This window comes from Rissa tridactyla, chromosome 2 (assembly GCF_028500815.1).
Source record: "Rissa tridactyla isolate bRisTri1 chromosome 2, bRisTri1.patW.cur.20221130, whole genome shotgun sequence".
NCBI lineage: Eukaryota > Metazoa > Chordata > Aves > Charadriiformes > Laridae > Rissa > Rissa tridactyla.
Genome location: NC_071467.1, coordinates 18,404,331 through 18,432,329, shown reverse-complemented (window position 1 = coordinate 18,432,329; position 27,999 = coordinate 18,404,331). Strand labels below are relative to the sequence as shown.

At 34.4% G+C, this 27,999-nt stretch overlaps 1 protein-coding gene across 3 annotated transcripts in view; it reads right to left on the bottom strand.

The window, feature by feature from the left end:
• Window positions 1-27,999, bottom strand: part of CSMD3 (CUB and Sushi multiple domains 3) — a 688,054-nt gene that overhangs the window by 42,611 nt on the left and 617,444 nt on the right. For all 3 annotated transcript variants that reach the window (XM_054193012.1, XM_054193014.1, XM_054193015.1), the window contains 6 exons: window positions 16,787-16,960; window positions 14,431-14,604; window positions 13,050-13,235; window positions 7,511-7,684; window positions 5,321-5,503; window positions 3,561-3,737 (listed from right to left, as the gene is read on the bottom strand). In XM_054193012.1, the coding sequence (XP_054048987.1) occupies window positions 3,561-3,737; window positions 5,321-5,503; window positions 7,511-7,684; window positions 13,050-13,235; window positions 14,431-14,604; window positions 16,787-16,960 (1,068 nt within the window). The remainder of the gene's footprint in view (window positions 1-3,560; window positions 3,738-5,320; window positions 5,504-7,510; window positions 7,685-13,049; window positions 13,236-14,430; window positions 14,605-16,786; window positions 16,961-27,999) is intronic.

The following is a 27,999-nucleotide window of genomic DNA, read 5'->3' as shown; positions in this document are numbered from 1 at the left end:
ATCCACCAATGCTGTGACCCTGTGGTAGAATGCCACCAAATTTGTGAGACACTATTTCCCCTTTGTGAAGCCATGTTGGCTGTCACCAATCACCTCCTTTTTTTCCATGTGCCTTAATATAGTTTCCAGAAGGATCTTCTCCATGACCTTGCCAGGCACAGACGCGACTGACAGGTCCATATTTCCACCAGTCTTTCTTTTTTCTCTTTTTTAAAACTAAGGGTTATGTTTTCCCTTTTCCAGTCAGTGAGAACTTCACTGGATTGCCACAACTTCTCAAATATGATGGATAGTGGATCAGCAACCTCATCCGCCAGTTCCCTCAGGACCCTTGGATGCACCTCATCGGGTCTCATGGCCTTCAGGTTCTTTAGATGATCTCAGACCTGTTCTTCTAGAGTGGGCACTTCTTCATTCTCCCGGTCCCTGCCTTTGCCTTCTGTGACTTGGGTGATGTGGCTAGAGCCTGAGGCAAAAAAGTCGTTGAGCACCTCAGCCTTCCCCATATTCCAGGTCTCATGTTTCCTTCCAGAGACGGCCCACATTTTCCCTACTCTTCCTTTATTACTGACATACCTATAGAAGCCTTTCTTGTTGCTTTTCTCTTCTCTTGCCAGATTTAATTCTATCTGGGCTTTAGCTATCCTGACGTCATCCCTCGCTGTTAGGACAAATTCTCTTTATTCCTCCCAGGCTACCTGTCCTTGCTTCCATCGTCTGTAGGCTTCCTATTTGTGTTTGAGTTTGCTCAAGTGCTCCTTGTGCTTCCATGCAGGCCTCCTGGTATTTTTGCCCAACTTCCTTTTCTTTGGGATGCATCACTCCTGAGCTTGGAGGACGTGATCCTTGAATATTAACCAGCTTTCTTGGGCCCCTCTTCCCTCCAGGACTCTTTCCCATGATACTCTACCAAGCTGATCCCTGAAGAGGACAAAAGCTTCTCTCCTGAAATCCAGGGTAGTGAACTTGCTGTGTGCCCTCCTTGCTGCCTAAGGATCTTGAACTCTACCATCTCATGGTCACTGTAGGCAAAGCTACCCTGGAACTTGACATTCTTGACAGCCCCTCCTTGTTGGTGAGAACAAGGTCCAGCACAGCACCTCTCCTTGTTGGCTACTCTATCAGTTGGAGAAGGAAGTTATCATCAATGCATGATTGATTATGGATTGATTATGCTCAGGTGTGTTGTCCCTGCAACAGATATCAGGGTGGTTGAAGTTCCCCATGAGGACCAGGGCTTGTGAACGTGACGCTCCTCCTATCTGCCTGTAGAGGGCCTCATTCACTTGGTCCTTCTGGTCTTGTGCCCTGTAGTAGACCCCCACTATAATGTCACCTGTCCCTGCCTTCCCTTTAATCTTGACCCATATGCTCTCCTTGTGTGCACAGCTTTAGCTTCACCTATTAGACTGTCTTTAACTCAGTCACAAGTTTTTGCATTTTTACCCCTTCAGTTCTCTCCCCTATCCCACCGAGGGGGGTTAGTGAGTGAGCAGCTGTGTGGTGCTTAGCTGCCTACTGGGGTTAAAGCACAGCAGCATGGTAGGGACAGTCAGGGAAAAAAAACCATCTGCTCAGTCAACAAAATTCTGTTGGCACTTCCAATACTACTGCTTTGGATACAGTTTGAAATCATTATGAGAAAATTATTCCCTTACAATAGGTAATCTTCTTCAGGCATATTTTGTAGACCTGGAAATAAAACTGGCGAGGAGAAAGAGAGTGGATTATTAACTCATGATTTGTTAACTATCTGTTTAGCTATTATTGTCCATTAACTCTCATTAGCGATTTAAAATTGATACATTGTCATAGGAGAGAAGATAACATGTTAAGTATGATGAAGTTTAATGTATTTTTTATTTTATATTTAGAATTAAAGGTCTGTAGAAAGTGACACAGACTGGACACAGCTCTGAGCAACCTGCTCTAGCTGATCCTTTCACAAGCAGAGGAGTCGGACTAGACAATCTCCAGAGGTGTCTGCCGACTTCAGGCATTCTGTGATGCTTTAAAATGCCTCTCCATTTCTCAGTATTTTAGAGCTGCTGCTAGTGCCTGTATCGGATTACATACAAGTTGTAGCACCTAGTAGTGCTTCTGCACCCCTTTAGGAATTACTAATAGTCAGCAATGATCAAAAAGGCAGAAATGAGTCAGGCTGAGATTCTCAGAGATTCTCTTTTGGTAAGATTTTCATTCAACTGTTCTTTTCATACTCTGACCATGCCAGGGGATATGCATCAAACTAAAACCCCCTAAATAACATTATGACTGGAATAAACATATAAGAGGATATGTTTTTTAGATGTGTAATCAAAACAAAGAGAGAACTGTGTATTAGGAATATTAGGATTACTTATATATTAATTAAATCAAGAATATATCTTTTATTACATATAATCTTCACAATGCCTCTCTTTGTTTTATTAGGCTACTTTCTCTGTTAAGACATTTTTATTGGTTTTAAGCAAAAATACCAAGTTTCTACCTAACTAGTGTTTTTTGAGAATACTGTTCTAGCATGTACTTCAGCTAAATGTCATTCTAAAATGCAAGAAAAAAATATAGATGCAATTACCACCACAAAACTACTTTATCCTTGATACAATTATTCTGTCTCTCATTGTAACATGGAAAATAATAAATAATCAAAAACACTGGGCTCTCTCACAGGTTTGCCGACTGCAAAAACAGCTATTCGCTTGATTATCATTAAAGATGGTAACAATACAAGAAGTTGTTTCGTTTATCATCTTTTGGGCCTCTATTTGGGTTTCTATAAGTGTGTAAAGTAGTCTATTCTACAAAAACTAGAGTATTAGTTCAAAATTTGAGCAACAGTTTGCTAGACCTCTGATGAGGATATGTTTCCTCAAAATGATAGGCAGTCTCATGTCTCACATAAATGTAAAATTTTCATAATAGTTACTAAAAAACTAACTAGGACATGTAATAAAACAGGAACAGATGGGCTTGAAAATAAACTGTTGCAAAACGCTTATTATGAATGTGAGAGAAGCTGAAATATCTTCTGTTAGCTGAGTAACCAAAGCAAGTATAAGGTTAATGAAGAGGCCAAACAGAAGATGTTATCTGAGAGCGGGACAACAGTTTTGACCTCAGAGTCACTCCAAAAAAGAATTTCAAGGTTTTTATTTTCTGCTCTCTGGAACCCCAGAATATTATACTGATAAATTCTCATGATGAAGAAAAGCAATTAGATGAGTGATGTCTAAATATGACATATCATAAAATACAACAAGATTAAAAATATATACCAGGAAAGAATTAAAGTAGGTAGATCATGTAACCATATGACTCCTTTAAACTGTAACAGCAGTTTATATATTTTACTATACTGTACCCATCTTTAAAAAAACATATGCTTCATCTCATAGTACTACATTTTTTAAAAGTATTTCATGTACAAAATTACGTATGAAGTAGTGCAAGAAAAAGCTGAAAACTTAATTTACTTGCATCCAACTTCTATATTTTACTTTATTTTCTTTCAGAGGAGAGAAAAACAAATACTATTAATTAGAGATGTGTCTTACTTGTGCAGTTTGGCAAGGATCCAGACCATGTTCCATTGGCAGTGCATTGTCTTACAGATGATCCAGAAAGTATGTATCCTTCCATGCATGAATAAATTACTGAATTAGAGAATGTAGTTCCATCAATACGAAATACTTTTCCATTAGCCGTTGTTCCTGGGTTACCACACTGCACAGCTATAAAGCAAAATGTTAAATATTTTTTAAATATAGTAAAGATAATTTTTGAAATAGTAATGTCTAAGGACAATCCGGCTGCCAGCTGTGTTGTGTGGTAGAAATTTGTGCTGTTGTCCCGAAAAATGTAACTTCCACCACCTACTGATAAGGATGTTGTACAGTAGATAGCTGTTTGCATGAATTAGTTGGTTTTACCCTTTCGTATGTAGGGAAACACAGCCTACAAATTTAACTTTAAAATATGTATTAAAGGAAAGCTAGTTTATCTGCAAAGACAAATTCACAATTATAAGAAATAGTCTGATCTACATTTATCACTGTGGATTTAATTTGATTCTACAGTATGCATTTATAGCATCACCAAAACACATTTCCTATCTAATTCAAAACACAGGTTAGAGTCAAACTATTATTTCATACAAAGGTGTAAGTCTGATGTTTCCCAATTCTTCAGCACTCAGCTTTGGAATTTGAATGTGTCTTCATGTGTGATTGCATATATACATCTAATCTACAGGACCTGAACTTGAACAATATACCTGTGTGTGCATTACACACACCTACATATATATCTATATATATAAATCTGTGAACTGGATTCATCATTTCAAGAGCTTTTTAGGGGGAAAAATAAAATCAAAAGTATCTTAAAATGTAAAAGGGGTAATTCACTTACGCAATGGACAAGATCAAAGAAGAACAGCAGAAAGTTCAGTTGGGCTAAGCATATCTCTTCAGATAGCAACATACAAACACGTATATATATTTACGTGGTGTCAGGATGGCAGAAAGGATATTACAAAACCAGCTTGTGAAATAAGTTTTTAAAATGAGATGACTATTTCATACAGATAAGACAGTAAACTGTGATAAAGTGGATAAGAAGAGTACAGGTTCTCAAATCACTTTCTGCTTTTCTCTGAAGAAGAGTCTGTTTGGAATATTTTCCTATTTTTGAATCAAGATAATTAAGGTAATAAATGATTCCCTATAAACACCCTGTTAAAGCTTTCTCTTATGCTAATACATGTAGCTTGAAATTTCCAGAATGATTTTTTCTAAATAAACTTTTCAGCATTTCATTTTCTATTGGAAAATAACGTCAACAGTAAATAAAATTTTTAAGCCGATCATTTACAACATAGATGTATCTAATGAAATCCTGACATTGACTTTTTCATAAAACTCATCTCTTTTCTCTGAAATTTAGATGTATAATGGTTGTAATTAAAGATCAGGCGATGGTGAGGGAAAAATCTTTCAGCAAAAATTGAGTTCTAGGGGCCTTATGTATTTCTTTTTCTGTTTAGTTTTTTGTACTGGATAACACATATAGTAGATGCTGACACATGACTGAGAAGAAATAGAAAGTTCAGTATACTTTTTTTTCTCAAAACTTTGAAAACATGCAGTTTCATGGGTGCCAGGAACTGATTAACCCAAAGCTAAGCCATTGTAACGTTCAGTCCAAAATCAATTCTATACCATTCACAACACAAAACTGGCAACGTAAAATTGTTTTTCTGATTAACATTTTTAACAAGACAGTTTAAAGAAAGAGTGGGTCTTCTGTGATTTACCTTTGCACTCAGGTTGTCTTCCTGTCCAACTTCCATTTGCCATGCATGTTCTTTCTTCTGAGCCATGGAGGATATATCCAATATCACAGCTGAAATGTACTGTGCTTTTAATTTTAAAATTGTTTTCTTCTCTAGACCCATGACCTGGTATACCTGGATCACCACAAGAACCAGCTGTATCACCTAGAATTTAGAGCACAAAAATTAGAATAAGTATAAAATGTTATTATGATATTGCATTTAAAATTTTTGTTTCTATGTATTTATAAATAAATATATACTTATATTTCTTATAAATAAACATATATATCTTAGTGGGTGTGAATCCCTTTAATTCCAAAATTACATGATTCTCAAATAATTTCTTTTTACTTATTTTTTATAAGTATGTAACAGAAATTACAATTTCTGTAAAAAAAAAAAAGTCTCAAGTTGTCCTGAACTAGAATTATAGTTTGGTACTGTAAAGCTAAAGAAAATAAGGGTTTGTATTCTGTCACAATTTGGTTCACTATGATTCACATTTGAATCTATGTTAAAGTAATGTTTCTTCATATATTGAGAAAAAATATTAGGTATGATTAAAGTTTGCTGTCTGTGGGTACAAGAACTGTCATAAAAAAGTATTTTAATGCACATCACTTATGAATGCTTATCTCAAGATATTTTTAGCCTTCCTATTTATATTTCTTGATATTTTGTCTATTTCTTTAGTTATTTTTTTTTTAATTAACAAATTTATTTATTTTTTTATTTATTTGCTCATGGAAAACTACAATATGTAGTCTTACATTTTATCTAAAGAGGATTTTTTCCCCAAAACAAATATCTATGCATGCTAATTGTAAAAACATTTTTGATGAACCTAGTCTGAATTTGTGATTCACATATGTATATAATTACTTATTAAGTAATATCATTTTACATTAAGCTTTGATTTCAGGTGCATAGCTCTAAACATCACAGGTTATAACAACTTGATTTTTGTTCCCATTGTGGCAAATTTCTATCTCATTTCACTGATAGAAAGTTAAGGGATTAAATTAGGTGTTCACATTTTTCTAGTTTCTGTCACATTTTAGGTTGTAATGGCAGATTAGGGAAAGAAGAGGGACTCACAGAGCAAGATAATAACATTTATATTGTCTTTTCTGCAACCACTTCCTAAAATTTGGTAATAGAAGGTTCAGATCCTTGAAAAATTCTTCCAACCCTTTGGAATTTAGTGCAAGATTTACCAGTATAGCAGTACTGTCAGATTTGCATACTGGTTATTTTTCACCCTTGTTTTTCCATTGCTGTAACCCAAGAAAAAATGTATAACTAGTTTTCTTCCTATTTTCGGCCTTTGAAGATAGACAAGTACTCTGAATTACATAGGTCTGAATAAGGTGCAAAACCCCACTGATTTCTTTAACCTATATAATGGAAACAAGAGGATGACGAGAAAGAATGTTGTGTCACCCCCCAGTATTTCTTGAGAATTAAAATTGATAACATGATTAATCTCTATCACAATCTGTATTTACACACTCTAATATAAGAAACGGGATTTAGCCAAGTCCCCAAATTTGTGTGTGACTTGGATTTCTGGTTTTCATTTGATCATCGCTGTTCAAGAGAATCAAACTGAACTTGTAAAACAGAATGTTCCTAGGGTTCAGAAAACATATCTTGACTTTGGTGAAGGCTGATCTATTGCAAGGATTAGACGGTGTTCCCTCAAAACCGAGCATCCTGTCCTGATACCATATGGAGCCCACTGGGCCTTATTATAAAGATGGATGTTTCATGAAATTACGATATACCTGAGGTGTCATCAAGTCTGTAGATATTTTGCAAGTTAAAAAAAAAATAAATAACAAATCACCTTGAAGAGAGAATGATGCAAAGTTTCCCTGTGGAAATTAACACTCTTTCCAGAAGTCACATAGAAAATATGTTCAAAACAAATCTGTTCCTTTAACATTCTATGGAATGTGAAATTTCCTATGTGTGTTAAATATCACTGAGAAAGCCTACTTCTCACAAATTACATTCTTGATAATAGAGTTTTTACTTATTTTTACTTCCATTGAGACAGTAGTTCAGTCTTATATGTGATTTCCCAGATTTTAAAATGGCCTTCTGCGAAAATCAAAATATATTCAAAACAACTTCAGGACACACTCATTTATTAAAAAATATTACCTGAGCAATGAGGAAGAGATCCGCTCCAGTGTCCGTTTAGCTGACATGTACGAGACGACTGCCCTAATAGCGATCGTCTACCTGTGCAGGTATAATGAACAGTAGAACCAAATGTATATTTATCTCCAGACAGGACCGCATTAGGAGGAACGCCAGGATGGCCACAGTCAACCACTACAATGCATAATTATTGGAGATAAAAAAAGGTTATTATCACTGATCAAACAGTTTGTAGCTATCATTTTCATAACTCCATACAGAAACCTTGTGAAGAGGCTGACCTTTTTAGGGTTTAGGGGAGGGAGACACATTATGTGATTAGAAATACAAAATATATTACAGAACAAAAGCTGTGAAACAAATGTTTGGAGATTTCAAAAAGGTATTTTGGGTATAGATATTGTTATCTAAAGACACTTGCTCGCTAATTTGGTCCTTATGGCATGAACTTATGCACACACACAAACACACACTCATGCATGTACTCTTCAGAGAAAAAATACAGGAAGACAGTATCTGCCAAAGTCATCGCTGAGGCAGAGAATATGCAGACCTTCATCTTTCATCCATTGGTCCCAAATCATTGATCATGTAGCCTATTAGGTTAATAAACAAGATCATTTTTGCTAAATTTTGCTATGAATATTAATGCTAATATACTAATTTCATATTCAAATGCTAATATACTAATTTTATATTCATGGATTTAGTTACTTGAAATATTGTATTGCATAAATAAAATATTTGTTTACATATTTTTAACATATTCCTAGGCATCATTCATTGATGTTAATTGCATAGAGGTTGGAGGGAATTTCTATAGGATCCCAATCTTAGAAATGGTCATGGATAAACTCCCTACCAGTTGTTTATTGAGTAAATTTTGATCAATAATTGTTAGTTATTTCTATTCTGCGATTAATTTTTAGTACTCTTAATCTTGACATTTTTGTGATTTCTACTTACAGAGAGTGCAAATAAGAGTATCCAACAATTAGCTTATACACACCTAATTTTGCTAACTGCCTCAGATGTCATGAAATACATAGGCAGGAAAGAACATGGGAAAATTCAGCATGATACCTTTTGTCCTTTAGTTGTCTCTCATACAAAACATTATTATAACTGTGTCTTGCTATAACTGGTCAAAGGCAGTCATTTTTTGGTGAATAAAAAATGGCTAAATGATAGAAACCTCATCTAAAATCAGGATAACACCGCTGAAATAATTTCAGCAGCCTCCTATCTGCTGGAAAGTTGCATAAAGTAACACTGAGGCTACCTTGGCTAGGAAGTCAGGTACTCCATAAGACTAAAGTAAAATGACAAAAGGTCTTATGCATCATTATGGAGAATATTATCTACATGGACAATGTATGTAATGGAAATGAAGTTCTGTATTGAAAAGAAATAGCTAGTCTGTCTTTCAAGATTAAGAGGACATACCAAAAGAAACTCCCCCACAAGACAAATTAATATAGAGGAAACTTTAAAAATTCAGAGCAAGGAGTTAATTTAAAAGTAAGCTAAACATGTCAAGTTCAAGAAATGCACAGTTAAAATTCATAAACCAAATCCACTCTGTTCACAGACTAATCTAGCCTTGGATGTTTGATTTGTTTTTATCTTCCACCTGCCCATGGCATGTGACATATCTTGGCCAAAGATATTTGTATTTACGCACCATGAAAACCACAAATTATAGCTGCAAATACCAGGGTACAAGAGCACCCCCTAAATCACATGAATGTAGTTTTTATCAACACTTCATCATCTTCAATACCATGATATTTTCAGCAGGATTTTTTTTATCAAAAAAAGCCATATCAGAAGCCTGATCAGGGTTGAGGATGTATTCAATTCCCTAGCACTTCAAATGTATGTGAGAGTACAATGGTTGTACAATACAACATATGACCAAAGTCATGTGCTATGGTTCATCTTCCTCTAATGATCATTCTCGGTCTTTGAGCTTTACATTGATACGTACACTGATCTGTGTTCAGTGACTCATATTCTCTTCGGGGTCCAGCTTGCAAGGTGCAGAACCTTCCTGTTAACCCCACAAAGAATTTAGGAATGTGTATGTGATTGATTGACTTTGATTCCTACCTAGTACCATTGACCCCTGTGATCATTTTGTAGGCTTGCAGGACTTTGAGCAAAGTGGTCAGAATGGTCAACTTTACAAACTGGATACTTGCTTGTAGCATGTTATATGTTCAATCAATTGCTTATAAATGAAATCTACTATTAATTATGTATGATTGTAAAGAAAGGCAAACTTAGAACATTGTTAATAAAAAAGCATGTTGGTCATGCCGACTTCGGTGAAATGCAAATATTTCTTCTTGTGAAAAACATTCACAATTTTTCAGAGTCTTTTTATTATCTGTATTTTTTTTGATTGATTCTTTTGCCTTTTTCAGGTGTCGTCATAGCAGAAAAATTAATTTCATACTGGTACCTTACAGCATTCAGTTTTGGGCTTTCTTTAACATACATCTCTTTTATGTTTACACTTATGTTTAAAAGTCCTGGATTCCTAAAAACTGATTTAGACAATTATATCACCCTGTAATGCTACCCTTAACTTGATTATACATTCTACAAAATTTAATTTTATATTCATGTTCTCAGGTGGGAATTTCATATGAAAAATTGATCATATTTCTTCTTTTTTTTTTTCCAAATGCTAATTCACTCTCCATTTTATTATTTCCATTAATTTCTTCATTTCTGCCTCACTGTTATCTAGCTCGGTTTCATCACACCTGCACAGTACCTTTTTATAGCTCTGTAAATGTAATTTTACATTAAGTTTTGAATCAGATTTAAAGAACAAATAATAAAGGAAGAAAAAAAAGAAAAGAAAATATAATATTATTAATCTTCAGAGAACGAAAAATGTCAGATCAAATTACATCTTTTCATTATTATGGACAATTATCGATCTATTTCTGTCACACCAAAACTTCATAAAACACAAAAAAAATCTGAGAGAACAATATGCAAATAATTCAGTCTGACATTTCAATAGCTATTTTGTTTTCCCTGAAATATCCAAATAAACAAAATACATAGTTAATATGATTATGGAAGAGATATATTCTGGAAAAACAGAAAGAAGTATAAATTCACATTGTCTTCTGATCAAATGTGAATGACATATCAGTAAAATTACAGCATTATTAGTTTAAAGACAATAAATTTACAAATGTTCAATTAAATTTACAAATGTTATACCCTAATTATTGAGTACTGAATTAAAATGTACACTCAAGGTTTCTTTAATCTGTATAGTTGTCAACAATTCTTATTGTTCTACCTGACAACTGGGAATGGCTGTATATGTCTTATTGTACGGGAAGAAATGTCAGGACTAGGTGCTGCCATAGAATTATTGAGAGGATGGCACAGACACCAGCAAAAAAACTAGTCTACATTATTTCGATTTCAAGCTTGGAAGGTGTGGATTGTGTGTTATCATATCTCAGTAGCTTAAAAATAGCAAATCAGAGCATGCCTTTCAGAATTAAATTAAGAATCTTTTGCAATACAAAAAAACCTGATATGGTCTCTGGAATTCTTTGAGGTATATTCTCCAACCGTGTCCTTCATTTTGAGTACATTTTAAATTTCAAGTATTTTTCTAGCAACACATGCCTAAATAGCATAAGCCCCTGAAAGTCTTTAACTCATATGGGGAGTTGAAAGGGCAGTATAGTTCAGGACAATGATGAATTCTGCTTGTTACAGGTATTATAGTAGCTAGAAGCACTCTAGCTACAACACATTTCAAAGGAATTGAGTCACTTTACAGGTGAACAACTTTTCATTTGTTACTGTGTCTCTTCTCCATTACTCTAGCAATATTTCAGAAAAAGGTATGTTCTTTGAGACTAGTTAGAGAGAGATTTAAATCCAGCTATGTCAAAAAAATGATCCCACCTGGGTTAAAAAAAAAAAAACCACAAACAAACAAAAAAACCATCCAGCCATCTTTCCACTTCTTTTCCATTGCACTTAGAGTGGAAAAATGTGCAGACTACTAAATGACCGCCCTGTATATGTTGAAACGGGAAACAATTTGCAAAATATTCCAGAAGCTCAAAGACTCTTATAAAAAATATTCGATAGCTGCATCAGAATAAGTTTTGGTAAGCTTTATGATTACAAAGTATCATGGAGAGTGCCTAGGTTAGAATTCATTGACCCCTCTATCTAAATGCAACAATTAAAGCTGAGGATGCCCTTTCAAAAGTACATGTAGCACTCATTCCCAAAGGTCAGATGAAGAGTAAAATCTGTATTATTAACTTACTTCTGTCAATCTGAAAGAAGATTAAGAGATAAAAATACAAAAGTAAAAAGAAGAAATCATTGCACCTTTACTTCTAGAATTTCTTTCTGTTTGAAGATATGTTACTATTAAGTAACATTTATCTTTCTGAAATTGTTACCTTAATATTTAGTGTGAAAACATTAGACTTTTTGTTATAAGTTTAACTGTGACTTGCAATTAAGCTATTTATCCCACCAAAGACAGGGAACTTCTAGAACTAAAGGTTCTGGAACTAAACAGTAAGAAGAAATAACATTTCAGATTTTTTTCAATTTATTTTTTTTAGTGAGAAGATAGCAGAACTGGAGAAACCTCAATTATGGAAGACTAATGAAGATAAAACAGAACTAATATCTACAGTATTGCAAATGTCGGTCCATGATTCCTAAATAAGGAACTCTTAGCCTGTATCCCTTTAATCTCTAGAAAATAAAGCTCTCAGCCTTTCTCAGAAAGAAATTTTGATCCTAAACCAAAACTTTTTACATAGATTTACAGGGAGCTGGGTAAACCAGCTGTCCCAGCTAATTACAAATTTATGAAACATCTGTGGCTATGTCTACGTCACAGTCAGAAAGTTGTTCACAACAAGCCAGAAAAAATCAACCACTTGTTTTTTGATCCACTTGCTTTAGTGGATAGATTGCATATGACTATGATATTCAGGTACATCTGGAACTGTGGTAAGCTGAGGACAAGATCCAGAGGACACTTTTGGTGCTCTACGGTGACAGTACTATTTGCTTACTGTCTTCATAGATAATCTAATCTTACTATTGTCCCAAAAGAAGTCCAGAAAGTACTATAGTGACATAAGGCAATAATTGGGTGCTATATTTTTAAGTTTCAGTGTGCTTATAGCTCTGTGGCCAATGAAGGCCACATATTGGCAAATTCAATGGATATGTTTTTACCTTCTCTCCCTGCTATCAAGGATCACTGTGCTGAAGCATTCAGAGATATTTGTTTCAGTTATTGCATTTCCCAAGGTTTCTTTGTTACTTACTATATACAATAACAAAATAACTGTGCTACTTCATCTGCTAAGGAGATCTTACATCATTACTGCACACATGCAATTCTATATAAATATGATTATTCTAATTGCTGTCATGAGACTGATAGAAATGTTGTGTAAAATAATACCTAATGTAGTTCACATTCTTTATAGAAGCATACACATTATCTACTTACTAATGCATTCAGGTAAAGGTTTGTCCCAGTGGCCATTTGGTTGACAAATTAAAACTGAAGAGCCAAATAAAAAATATCCAGGATTACAGTCATAAAATACCACTGTGCCATACGTGAAATTTCCATGTTCGATTTTACTTTCTCTTATGGAATTTGCAGGAATTCCAGGATCGGAACAATTGACCACTAAAAAGAAAAAGAGCATAGACTTGAGAGTCATACAAACATACCCTGATTTTATATACCCTGATTTTATATGTAATGATATTGAATTAGGAAAATATGGGTATACTTTGACAGTTAAGAATAGTGATGGCTTTTGTGAGTCCTCAACTACTTTAGGATTCATATGTTTGAAATCACAGAAGACCAAGTTTTGGATTATTTTTTTTCTTTTTTTGCAATTTACAGCTGTCTGTTGAGGGGATTATAATACTTATTTTGGGGGCCATGGAGGTTTTTTTAACAGTTTTCATGCAATAGACTTTTCTGGTCAAGTAAACACATCACCTATTTAAAAAATAACTTCTTATCAGCAAAAAGGTCCTTGGAAATTTGAGTTCTGTAAACTATTTGCCAGTATCGCTTGAGGCAAAGTGATCAAAGGAGAGAACACCTATTGGAAGGAAGATATAGTAAATAAAATCACTGTAAATGCGTAACATGACTTCATCCGTGTACTGATAAAAATTCAAAGAAGCTGCTGGGAAGATGTTGAAAAAGAATCAGTACAATTTCTGCATATGTGCAAGAAGGTTACAGTAAAAAGTACATTTCTCTAAATGAGGACAATTAAAACATTTAAAAAGCACATGTCAACAGGCTTAAAAAGGACAATGGTGATAAAGCCTTTCTAAAAGTGCTTATGAAAACTCAAACAGAACTAATTTCGTAATATTATTTTATTTTCAGTGAAAGATTTTTAATTGTATCTAGAAGTGTTGAGACCCAACTCAAATGGATTATGCTAACAAATTACAATAAAAAATAAAAAAGTTAAGATGAGCAGTCAGATCAATGGAAATGTAAAAGGAAAAAAAGAAGTATGTTTTCTTGTGTACCTATTAGAACTATATTGGCTAAAAATGCAGAGAACACTATTTCAGGATTTAAGCTCTTAACTATCTCTGTGTAATTTTTCTTAAGGAACTTCTAGAAATCATACGAAATAATCAATACAAGCTACAGACACATAAGAAAGTTCCTCTGCAACAGTTATCCTGGCAACTTCCTGAAAAGAACAGATCTAACTGAAAGATAAAACATCTTCTTTAATAATTTGATGTCTATTAGTAAGAGACACAGTTTCCCTCTATCTTCACATAATTTTAACCTTAATTTTCCAACTAAGTTTGAAATCTGTAAATGCTGGCATTCTTACCTTTGCATATTGGAGGTGGGTGGCTCCACTGCCTATTAGCCTGACACTGTGCTTTGGTTGGTCCTTGCATAACATACCCAGTATTACATGAGAATGTCACAACATCATTGAAGTTGAAACCGTTTCCACTTGTTCTTCCATAAATAGGACTACCAGGGTGACCACAGCTAACGGCTAGCATAGCACAAAACAGAGAAACAAAAAAACCCCAGAGCATGCAGTTACCACTTTTCATGATTTATGATAGAATAGATAATAATTATAATCATTATATGTACTTTAAAGTACATATAAATGTACTGTAAAATACTTTAAAGTTTTGATATTATAACATACTGAGTACTTTCAATGAAAAATTCACACTTTTCTGAACTGAATAAGAACTAAGACATATTTTAGTAAATGTTCAAGCACTCATTTAAATATTTAAATAAAATTAACAGAATTTGCCATGCAGTAATCAAGGCAAATGAAGAAAACTTTTCTGAAGTTTCTCATGATAACTTTAAAAGAAACCCATTCTAATAATCTAAATGTAATAAAACTTCTAGCAACTTTAAAAAAGTGAAAATGGTCCTTAAAAACTAGTATAGCATACAGACAAGTCACAGTATATTCTATGAATGAAAGTTAAATTGAATTCTGCATGTTTTATTAATATCACTAAGTAAGTTACTTTAATTAAATATATTATCTTTATGTTACTGGTATCAGAAATTTTTATATAAGGAATTGCATTTTTTCCCCAAAAGAGTAATTGGAATCCTACATTAAACTGTTAAAATTTGTAAAACTGTCAGGCAAAGATATGCATTCGGCCCACAGAGATGTTTTTTTAATGTATATATAATAACAATAAAAATTATGCTTGTGAAAAGAGAAGTATGGAATTAGCATAAAATTTTGATTGATACCCATGCATATACAGTAGCAATACATGACAGTAGTAATACATCTGCCCACTGTATAAGCAAGAGGAATGGTGAAATCAAAAGTGAAGAGGTCAGAATCAATAAATTTAAACACATAATCTCAAAAATTCAATTAAAATATCTGAAGTTAAATAAATAATGAAATGTGAGAGTATTTTTCTACACTTCATCAGAAACTTTGATCTGAAGTGGAGCTGCTCCTAAATATCTACCAAAAAGTTAGAGCTAGCTGCTGTTTAGACCAGCCTTTTGCAAGACTAAGCTTTTTTCCAAGTTTGTATTCAAACAAGCAACTTCCATTTGATTAGAAGAAGAAAATACATCCATTTTCTCTGCTGTTAGCATAGCCAAAGCATTTGTTTTTTCAGTTCTAACATTGATATTAAAATTTTAATTTAGAAATTCTTGATTAACACCATCTAATTTTATTGCCTTAACAATTACTTATAAAGAAGTGTGTTGGTCTGAAATGTAATATAAGAAGTAATGACCTATTACTAGGTCATAAAGTGGAAACAAAATTAAGAAATAGAATTATTATAGTACTGTTATGAATATCTAGTTCTATGTAAAACAAAATAAACAGTGAGCAGTAAGTGTAATGAATTAACAGTGTGTATTATGTTTCATCATTGAGAGTTTCTTCTATAAAAATGCAGCTATAAAGATAAAAAAAAAATTGGAGGCAGACTAATACATCTTCAGTACACTGATATTACTGAACCTGAGTTATTGAAACATAGTTGTAATTTGCTTGAGAATCCTTTGAGAACTCTCAAATTTTCCTAAATGGAATACAGTATTTTCTGCTATTACATAATTGTATTTCATGTGGTCTGTTGACACACTTTATCATACACAAGGACTCTCATTAACAAAATGTAAAAGTCATGCCAAAAGAGCCAAAACCCAAACCAGAAAACAAAATATCTGTATCTCTGTGAGGAGATGTCCTGGTTTGAGGTAAAACAGAACCAATTTTCTGTTCAGTATAAGTTTTATAAGCAAACATTTTAATCATCGGTGCTGACAGTGTAATTCAAGAGTGTCTACTTAGTTAATTACCGCAGTCAAAGTGAATGTACATTGAATATTTCCAAAAGCCACTAAGGGACATAAATCCATTTTCAAATTTGAGTACCTGTGTGCTTAGGTCCCATTACTTTTTGAAGTTTCATATGCATATATAAATGATAGGTATTTAGTAGCCAAAAGATGCAATAATCCAGTGGAAATTTCAAGTGACAACATTGAACTTCACCTGACAGATGAATCACAGATTTTAGGTGGCCACATACTTTTGAGGATGTCCTTTAAATCTTTCTTTTTGAAAAATGAATACGAAGCTGCAAAGTCACTCCTCATCTTGTCCAACATAGACATTCCTGTAACACAAATCAGTATGTGTTGCCATGCTTACTTACGCACACAGGATGGAAGCTGACCAGACCAGTTGTGATCCTGTTGACATATTCGTACAGAAGAACCAATCAACCGAAAACCAGGACTGCACTGGTATACAACTGTGTCTCTATATCCATAATTTTCTCCAATTACTTGACCATTGACTATAAGATCTGGAATACCACAGTGACCAGCTAGATTTTTTAAAGTAAATAAAAAAAAAAAACAAAACAAAACAAAGAAAAAATGATCAGTAAATATGCCAGAGAAATTTTAAATATAACTCCTTAATTAAAACAAAGAAATTATGAACATCTTTCATTTTTTTTTTATTGACTTCATTCAAAGGTTTATTTTTCTTAACTAGGGGGAAACTGCAGTATTGCATTTGTATAGGTACACATATAAAAATGTACACATATAAAAACGTACACATATAAAAATTACAAAAAGACAGTGTAAAAGAGATTAAATGTCATATATGTTATCAATTTTCTTCTAAAAGATTATGAGTAACTCCTTTTGATTAAAACCTGTAACATCCTATATTAGAATAAATAAATTAAATATAAATATTGTAAATATCAATCCATTATAAATATCAAAGCATGTGGATGTTATAAATGTAGCCTTACTACAGTTGGCAGTTTAACCTGGACAATTTATTGCTGGAATCTGACCCTCAGGATTGTATTCCATTCTTTCTCTCCTATTGATCCCAGAGGAATCCCAAAGAGATTAACATATCATTGCAACTAAATGTCCTGTAACCAAAAACCTTTCCGTGTCTTGGCCTAATCTACCCTGTATTCTCAAAATATGAGAAATACTTTACTAACACTATGACAGTCACAAACAGACATTTAAGATAGAGAAAGGCAGGGAAAAAGAATGAACCGTGTGTCATTTGTACTATCTTACTTAATGAATTCTGGAAAATGGGAGCTGTGATTCCACAAATAATTTTGTAATGGAAAATCCTCTAGGAATGGTTGGTCTCATGGATACTGTGACATAAGGCAGAGAACTCACTGCAAACACAAGTAAGGCAAGTAAGAAAAAACAAGCAGTGTTTCAGCTAGTACTTCAGTGAAAAAATAATCCTACCAGCCACCCAAATTCCTCTGCTCTCCTTTTCTCCTCTACTTCTCCTCAAAAAAACCCAAACATAAACAAAGCCTCAAAACATGAGGCTGCTAATTAGAAAAGACATTCAGAAGCAATACAGTTTGGATTATTTTTTGCTTTGAACTTTTAAGCATTTATAATATTCTGAAGTAATTTTCAGTGTTTTGCCTCATTCTTTCAGGGCTAGAAACTTCCTATTAAAAAAAAAATCCAAATCTGAGATTTTCTTATAACTTGCATCTGGCAACTTAAATCTTGTGTAATATTTCATCACATGAATCATGATAAAACCATCAGAATTTACAATATAGGTAGTATGTGACCCTTCACACAGGTTAAATTGATTGACTTCTGTATAAGGAACAGGAATCCAAATCTGGTGCAGTTCAAGGGTATATTCCCCTCTGATGGTCCCCTCCCCATTTCCCTCAGTGTTACATAAAGACCAGGCATACTTGAAAATTGTTTTATGTTTTCTGGGATAAGATGGCATAATACATGTTTACAAAATTTTTGCCAGAGCACTTCTTGATTCTCCAGCAAAGTTGTAATCTGTTCAGTACATAGTAGACTTTCTTGAACGTGCCATAAAGGGCCCAAGTTCCCTATCCTTTCATGTTTGTGATGATAAACAGGACTAATCGGATGAGGAGTAAAAACTGAGCTGGAAAAGATCAGTTTCTATCAGAAGTGCAACCAGACAGTTTGCAGTGTTTCAGACTATGTCTGAGGAAATAATTTTCTAGTTGCATTTAATTGCAATATTTGGCCTGGATCTTATTTAAGATTTTAGTGTTGCTTTATGGCAGTACAGTGGAAGCCGCGTTAATCACCAGAAAGGTCAAGCTCTGTTTCCAGTGCAGAGGGAATAAAACTGAAATAATTCAACACATCAGGTGACTAAGATCACACTGCAGTTTCTACAACTGTGTGGGGACATTACAAAAAAAAAAAAAAAAGAGCAACTGCAACAGGTGAAAAATTCATCGTAAACCACCTGTAAGTCTTTCACTACTGTCTGTCTAGCTTGAGAAAATTCAAAATTAAAAACGTTCTCTGCCTACTTCCTCTCATTATCATGAACCTCCCAGACCCTTGGTTTGACTTCTTCTTTTAAGTTTCTTTTTTTCTTTCTTCTTTTCTTTTGACTTTCTTTAACATCTTTTGTTGACAAGGGGAAAGCAGTGGATGTTGTTTACCTGGACTTCTGTAAAGCATTTGACACGGTTTTCCCCAGCCTTCTGGGCAAATTGGCAAGGTACAGATTGGGTCATTGGTCTGTGAGACAGGTAGGCAATTGGCTAACAGGCCACACTCAGAGGGTGGTTTTTACTCAGGGTGGCAGCCTGTCACAAGTAAGGTCCCCCAGGGATCAATACAGAAGCCCATGCTGTTCACCATCTTCATAAATGATCTTGATAACAACACTGAGAGCACCTTCACAAATTTTCTGAAAGCACCAGACTCATGTCAGAAGGGAGATATGCCTTACAGAGACACCTGGACAGTCTGGAAGAGTGGGCTATCAAGAAGTGTATGAAGTGTATGAATTTTAATGAAGACAAATGAAAGGTCCGCCACCTGGGAAGGAATAGTTGAAGAGTCCAATACAGGCTAGGATCTGTGTGGCTGGGTAGCAACTTTGCGGAAAGGGACCTAGGAGCCATAGAATGATAGAATTGTTTAGGTTGGAAAAGACCTTTAAGATCATCAAGTCCAACTGTTAACCTAGCACTGCCAAGTCCACCACTAAACCATGTCCTCAAGCACCACATTTACATGTCTTTTAAATACCTTCAGGGATGGGGACTCAACCACTTCCCTGGCCAGCTTGTTCCAATGCTTTCAATCCTTTCAGTGAAGAATTTTTTCCTAATATCGAACTTAAACCTCCCCTGGTGCAATCTGAGGCCATTTTCTCTTGTCCTATCGCTTGTCACTTGGGAAAACAGACTGACGCCCACCTGGTTACAACCTCCTTTCAGGTAGTTGTAGAGAGCAATAAGGTCTCCCCTCAGCCTCCTTTTCTCCAGACTAAACAAACCCAGTTCCCTCAGCCACTCCTCCTAAGACTTATTCTCCAGACCCTTCACCAGCTTCACTCATCTTCTCTGGACACGCTCCAGAATCTCAATATAGCGAGGGATGCAAAACTGAACACAGTACTCAAGCTGTGGCCTCACCAGTGATGAGTACAGAGGGACAATCGCTTCCCTAGTCCTACTGGCCGCACTATCTCTGGTCCTGTTGGATAACAAACTGAACATGAGTCGGCTGTGTGCTGCTGCAGCAACAAAGGCAAATCAGATCCTGGACTGCCTCTGCAGGGGCAGAGATAGAGATGTGATCATCCTACTCAGCTCAGCACTTGTCAGGCTGTGCTGTGTCCATTCTTGTTTGCACCACTGAAGAGAGATGCAGACAGATTCGAGAGGGACCAAAGGAAGGCCATGGATATAATGAGGGCTGGAGAACCTGTCTTATGAGGAAAGGCTGAAGGTGTTAGTCCCTGAGGAAGAGAAGACTCAGGGGGAACCTCATCACAATATTCCAACACTTACAGGGTGGCTGCAAAGAGGGTGGAGGTTGTCTTCAAAAGGAGTCACATGGAGAGGACAAGGGGCAATGGATACAAGTTGCACTGAGGGAGATTTCATCTCAACAGAAAGACATTTTTTTACAGTGAGAAGAAATGTTCACTGGAACAACCTCCCCCCACAGATGTAGTGAAGTCCCCATCACTGGAAGTTTTCAAGATGTGACTGGAAAAGATTCTAGATAATTCCATCTCAGCTCCCTTTCCCATGAAAGGTTGGACCAGATGATCTTTCAAGGACCCTTTCAAGCTGGGCTCTTCTATGATTCTATTATTTCAAATCCCTCTGTCTTGATTATCTCCTCTCACTCTGGGTAACATCTTTGCAGAACTAAGTATATTGCATGACTAATTGTGAACTACTCACTATTAGTGAAGTGTATATTTTTTAAACAGTACAGCCTACTCCTATCCCTCTGTAAGGTTTCTAAACTGAAAAATAAAGAAATCTAAATGTATGAAGAATATTATAAAATTGTAGCTCTATCATAACAGACTCCTAAATCAACTTATTGTGGCAGTGTTAAGGATTTAAAAATAGGATATACCAGACTTCTGACACATTTTTCATCTCAATTTTAAGAGCAAATAAAAACCATTTGGGATTTGCAGGATTTGTCTCCAGTTTTCACTCTGCTTTCCAGGGGAAATGCTCTCTGAGAGACATAAAATAAATTCAAAACAAACACCATGCCTCCCTCCGCCCCCCCAAAAAACATAACCACACCCAAAACTATGGGTTCAGCTCTACTTGTTTCATTTTCAAAATACCATCTGTCATGTAAGTGCATGTGGTAAGCAGTTCAGTATGTTTGCGATTGAAAATGTATGTAATGGTATACATAGTTGCTGTTAAAAGAACCTTTGAGAATATTACTGAAATTTCCACTAATTCACACAGCTGAATAAATTCCCTAAGATGCAATGAAGTCAGAGACCAAGTAATATTTTCCAGAAGTTTTTTTTCTTTGTTTGCTTTATTTTCCCACTCTATTTCACATATCCACAAAGCTGATCTCCCTCAGAGGAAATAAAAAACTTTCACTTATAGTAGTTGCTATTACTACTTCTCGAATACCATGAAAAAAAGAAGAGGAAGAAGAAAAAACAAGCCCCAAAACAACAAAACAAACCCCACCACCATCCACACCCATATCTGGAAGAGTAACTATTACTTAATTTCTCTACCATTCTATTCTGATTTTATTGTTTTTCTTCTAAAAGCAAGTGGTTTATTTACTTTTCTCATGACTATTAGTAGAATTCTTCCCTTTTGTCGTTTTTCTCTTAAGATACCTGTGAAGAAAAGAATTCCAAAATGTTCACTATATGTTAAGGGCATGCTCTTATTCATTAATGCACATCCTGGTAGTTTTTATGATCAATCCTGCTGTTAATTGTTTTTCAGAACTTCCATTTTAAAATCTTATTTTAAGGGATTTGTGACAAATAAAGATATTTATAATTTCCCCTTATTAACATTCTGAAATTAATTTTTTAAGTGCCATTCAGTAGCCTTTTATGTTTTTCTTCATGTATTATGTGTTTGCATCTATATAAATAGGTACATATATATATATAAATAGCGAATTTGGGGGTTTAGAGCAGTTTTTTGACTGTGGAAAGTTTTCAAAGCTTTCAGATTACTACTGATTCTTTGGTAGTCTGAAAAAAAACAAATACTGCACACGTATAGTCTTCTGAGAAAATGCCTTCCTTTCTGAATGAGACATACTTATTGTGCAATTCTATTCCTTCATTTAATCTCACAGCTATATCCCTTAAACCTTTTTCCACTCACTTGCTTGTACTATATATATATCATCTACCACGTAATTGATGTCAGTTTTGTCATACTGGTATAAACAAGGAGTAACATATGACTTCACTACTGCAAAAAAATAGTGCAAGGCCATAAAGGGACGTAATTTTAAATTTGTTCTCATTTGAGAAATATGTCATACTTACCTCATTTGTATCATTATGGAATAGGAACAGTTTAGTTACGAAATTTGGTGTAATGAAACTGAATAAAATGGTAAAACTGATTGTTGTAATAACTAGCCTTCATTCAATATAACCAGAAGGTGTGGCTGGTTTTAGTAATGAGACAGCTAAATTATTCCTCCTAAATGCAATCCAGATACAAAACTGCTCAGGAGCTAAACTCTGCAGGTGGAGCATTTTCACTGGGGACTGAATGGAAATTCTGCAAACTGAGTATCATATTTAGAGAGCTCTCTATAAATACAAACAAAATCTGCCAGAAAAAAACTATGTCAGAAAACTGAAAACAGATGCAAAAAGACAAGGATATAGAAAGCAAAGGAACGATGAGAAAAAACTAAGAGTACTGATGGGGAAACAAAGGTTCAAATACCAAGCAATAATCCTGTCTCTTGGATTTTATTTTTCTTCTTTGCCAGGAAATTTATTTTGCAAATAGATAACAAAGCATTTAGGAAATACTGATTCAATTATAAGTTTACATTCCTGTTTAAACAGCCAATAAGTGACTCAATATTTACTTATCATGGATAAAAGACTTAATCACACTGTTATTATCTAATTGAATATAACTTTTTTATCCTGAAAGTAATATTCTGATTCTAAGACAAATGAAAAGCAAATACAAAACTGTTGTAGTCACCTCGGAAGTCTATTGAAAACGAAAAATGAAAAACAATCATATAAGATTTGTGGAAAATATGGGACAGAGGACGTGGTTCAAGTAGTGACATCAATATTGTCCTTCTGATATGGGTTTATCAGAATGAACAAGAGAAAAAAAATACATCCTTGGATGCTGCATTGCCAAATACAAACACGTATAAAATAGAACAATTACTGCACTGCATTACGAACTGGGCTATGGATAGAAGAAAAGCTGAAATAAAATTAGGAATGTTAAGCAAAATCTCCATTCAGTGATTTGCAACAATTAGATATCATAATTAATATTACTGGGGGGAAAAAAATACTCTAACACCCTAGTGGTAAATAGCTGACCTCACACTAGGTTAGGATTCCAGACTATTTTAGACTAGGCTATTCTAGATTGTTTTCAGGATAGACTTGTTGATTGTCAATGTCTTTATTTTAGTGTTGTATTGTAAGACTGAGAGTATTTCCATCTTTTATATGATATGGGTATAAAAGACCTACACGGCACCTCTATGATTCCAGTTGAGGCCCCTATGACTCAATGTATCCCATAATTTATAATACTGAATCAAAAGATGTCACTTTTGTAAAGGCAATGAGTGAATGCTGCAAAGAAAGAGACTAAAAGTGATGGTTTTACTGAGTAGCAGATTTGAGGGTGGAAATAAGCACTATAAAATTCTCGATTTCCAGTCTAGCAGAGCTTGTGAAGAATAACTACATAAAATACTATTAAGAAACAAAATTAGTCAAAAAGTAGGAATGAAGAATATTAATAATGTGTGAGCACCAAATAAATTACCTAACTTGACATAAAATCCAGCTCTAGCAATGAAGAATGAGCATAATAACTTAGTGTCAAAACCTTAGAAATCTCAGCTGCAAATGAGGGTTTTTTTCTGCAGGTTACTTTCTGAGATGCAAGAGTAGGAATAAATGAATACAGAATCTTTACATTAAATGGTAAAAACGTGTGTATGCTTACTTTAGCTGTCAGTAATGTCAAATATGAGCATAGTAGTGAAAGTAATCTACATATCAATGTTTTATTGAAAATAGAGATTTAGGTTATTATTCAACAAAGTTAATTAACCTGTCAAGATGACCTCAGCTGAGGAGGGTAGAATTATTTGATGGAATTTATTTCTTCTCTACAGGGCTTGCAGGATATATTTTTTGTACATCCTCCTGTTCACAAACAATATCTTCCCCAGAAAATCACAGTATTGAAATGCACTGGCACAACCCTGGACAAAACAGGGCTTGGAGTCTTCCTCCTGCCAGTTTCAGATGATCCTCACCTTGCCAGCTGTTCAAGCTGTACTAAAACTGTTCAGGATGAACAGTAATGTTCTTTTAAATCTGTTTTAATCCATGGCCCAGAGAGAGAATTTCTCCACTGAATTCCTTGAAATGACTGAATAATTTTTTAAAGATGAAACATCATATCCCTCATTTGAAAGTCTAGTTGTTATTATTGTGCAGTAGTATTAAAGGATAAAGAGAAGCATATGGCTAACTCTAGATATATTATATTAATTCAGTATCACTAGAGATATAGATTCCATTTTAGTTGAAATACCATGAATCTAAAAAAAGATGCTTAAACACACTGAAGAGGAAGAATTTAGTTGCTTGTATGTTTTTCCAAAAGTTTTAAGGACGAAAATAGTGGCAGAAAGGCTATACTTCAGAAGATACATAGCCCCAGAAACCTTTCAGTGGCTGTGGCACTTAGGGACATGGTTTAATGGTGGACAGGGCAGCGTTAGGTTTACAGTCAGACTTGATGATCTTAAAGGTCCTTTCCAACCTAAATAATTCTATCATTCTATGATTCTAGGATCAATGACAACTTTTAGCCTAGAGGATTAGACCAGATACTGTCCAAGAAAAATTCACTGAACCATATGTAATGCAGATATAGAGAATTCAGAACCAAGTATTTGTCTCATGATGTGCTCCTTTCTGCTGGATTATTTGTTAATGCAGACAAAGATACAGTATGTGAGGGTCACTATTTCTCTTAGGAGAACAGATGCAAGGTATTCCTGATGTTATTGTGTGGTGAGTATGGACAGATGCTGACATTTAATGCTCACTCTAAGTCAATTAGCTTTTTTCTGCTACTTGTCTGTCTTTATTGAAAATTCCTTTAGTATTAGTCATGTGTTGGAAACACACCTCCACATATCTAATTGATTGGGTAAACTCTGTTCTTCATTTCTCTGTTTTAATTAGTATGGGTACTCAGCATTTTATAAAGGTGTGTATAGTTCTCCAAGTGAACTAAATGTAACTTCATTTAATAACATCAAGATTAACAACAAAATACAAGATCTTATAGGCCTTTAAAAATTTAATCGTATTTCATTGTTTATCTTGATTTCAGATTTAATACTGACTCGGGGAACTGAACACACCTATCATTGCAGTAATTGATGATTCTTACTAGGACATATGTAGGAAATGACAGCAATGAATTTTGGTAAATAGGGGAGAGAACATCAACAGATCTGTTTTATCAGTATGTTTAGATGTCAGGAGGAATTGAGAAAGAAGGAGGAATTGAGAAAGAAGAAGGAATTAAGAAATGAGAGTGAAGTGCAGTCCAGCTGAGTTGAAGAGGATGGATTTACAACTTTAAAGAAATGTGAAAAGCTGGAGTAAAGTCACCAATCAACAAAGAAGAAAAGTTTGCAAAAGATGTAAGCATGCTAAGTTGTCATATAAACAGAAACAGAATGATTAATTTCTTCATCAAATATTTAAATATTTTTCCCTGAGGAAAATGTATAACAAAATACACAGATTTATCAGCCTCTTTTATAAAGAGGATATTCGGTAGAAATCTATTCTATGTTTCTGAATTTTTCTCCAGGATTTATTACATAGACTTTCCCCCAGAAACTGATTTAATGTTTTCAGTATAGAAAAAGATCAAGAACAATAAAAAGTGAGGGGCAGGCTGTAATCTTGTCAAACATTTTTTTTTTTTTAAGATGTCCACAACAGAATGACTTTAGGAGCCCTGTGTTGTTTTGTTTTGTTTATTTTTTCAATTTGAACATCGTGTCTTCTCACCAGGAGTGAGTAAGAAGAATAGTGATCCAGAACTCCGTTTCCCACTACATTTAGTGAAGGATCAAACCAAGATCATTACATTAATATGATTATTCACACAGTATGACATTGTTATTTAAGTGTTCTAAAAAAAAAAAAAAAAGAAGTTGTGTTAAATGTTCTAATCCTCTTTGCCATTTCCTGCCTAAGATTCAATAGCCATAAAGCACTATCCTTCTCCTTGTAAGAAGAGAAGCAGGAACAGAAAAAGAAAGACAAAAAAGGTCTGTGAAAACTATGAACGTATTCTGACACTATTATGGTTTTCATTATAATCATGCACTACTGTCATGAAATTTTATTTGTGTTGTAATACAATTTGGATTTTAGTCAATATTTTTGGTGATTTAAAGCCTACCTACATTCTAGTTCTCTTTTATATCTAATTAGGTTCAACACTAACTAGTTTTAGGTACTGCTGCTAACACTATGTTTTTATTTATTCAACCTTTCATAAATTTTTCAAATTAGACACAACTGGAATGAAAACTAAGTTGTCTGACACCATGATTAAACAAGACAACTTGAGTAGGACTTTTGAAAAAATAACTTGTATTTTTAAACAAAATACTTTGAAAATTATATTATCTTATCCTGTAAGATTTCATTAATGTCATCTAAGTGTACTCTTAAGGGCATCTTCAATGCTTAAAATATACATACACTGGTAGCCACTTGAGTCCAAGTACAACTACATTTTTCAGCAAATAAAAGTGGAAAAGCTCGAAGATAAATGATAAAAAAAAATGTTTATACCTGTGAGGAGAAAAGTTTTAGAAATAGAAAGTGAAATTTATTTTTTTTCTTATTACTTTTCAGTGATTGAAAACAAACGTCAGAATGTATTCATAAGTTGCACAAAAATGCGTTGCTTGGATCATTACAATACCTGCTCTGTAGATCTTCCTGCTGTATTTTATCTCCTTTCTCCCACAATTCTACCATTTCTTTCATTTTCTCCACCTTCTGTCAACATTTTCTTTCTCAGCCTTCTTAAACAAATTTCTGACTTCTGATTTGTCATTAGCTGAACCCATCCCTCTGTCTTAAGTCTCAAATTACTTGTTAAAGTAACAAGAATTGAATTGAGTTAGTCTGGGTCTTTCCAGAAAGCTCATTCTTGCACAGTGATGTAGCACAGCAAGCAGTGTTGCTGCAAGAGCAATTACAGTAGCCATTACTCTCTCCTTTTTACAAATTTGCCCTCCCTCCCTTCCTTCCTTCCTCCCTTCCTTCCTCCCTTCCTCCCTCCCTTCCTCCCTCCCTTCCTCCCTTCCTCCCTCCCTTCCTCCCTTCCTCCCTTCCTTCCTTCCTTCTCTTGTTTTAACAAGCTATACATGCTTTTTTATATGCTATGTATGATGTATACTAAATTCTATTTCTGTAAGTACAACTTTTATTCATGCTTTCTTCTTCTTGAAGATACACGTTTGAAGATTTACTATAGGCCTATTAGTCTGCTACAAAAGGTATCTTTTAGATTGCTGTTTTCCCCTCTAGTCGTATGGTTTTTTAACACACTTTCTTGACTCTTCATTGTTACTGTACACAGTAGTGTACAAACTTAAGAATAATGAATCTCTTCTGAGAAGTAAAAAAAGTACTGTTTCATCTGAAAACCGATTACTTCAGGGTGTTCTTTTAAGTTTCAAGTAAAGATTATGCAACCTATTACTATTATTAAGCTTATGTTACATTTTTATTTCTACAGATAAATGCAGG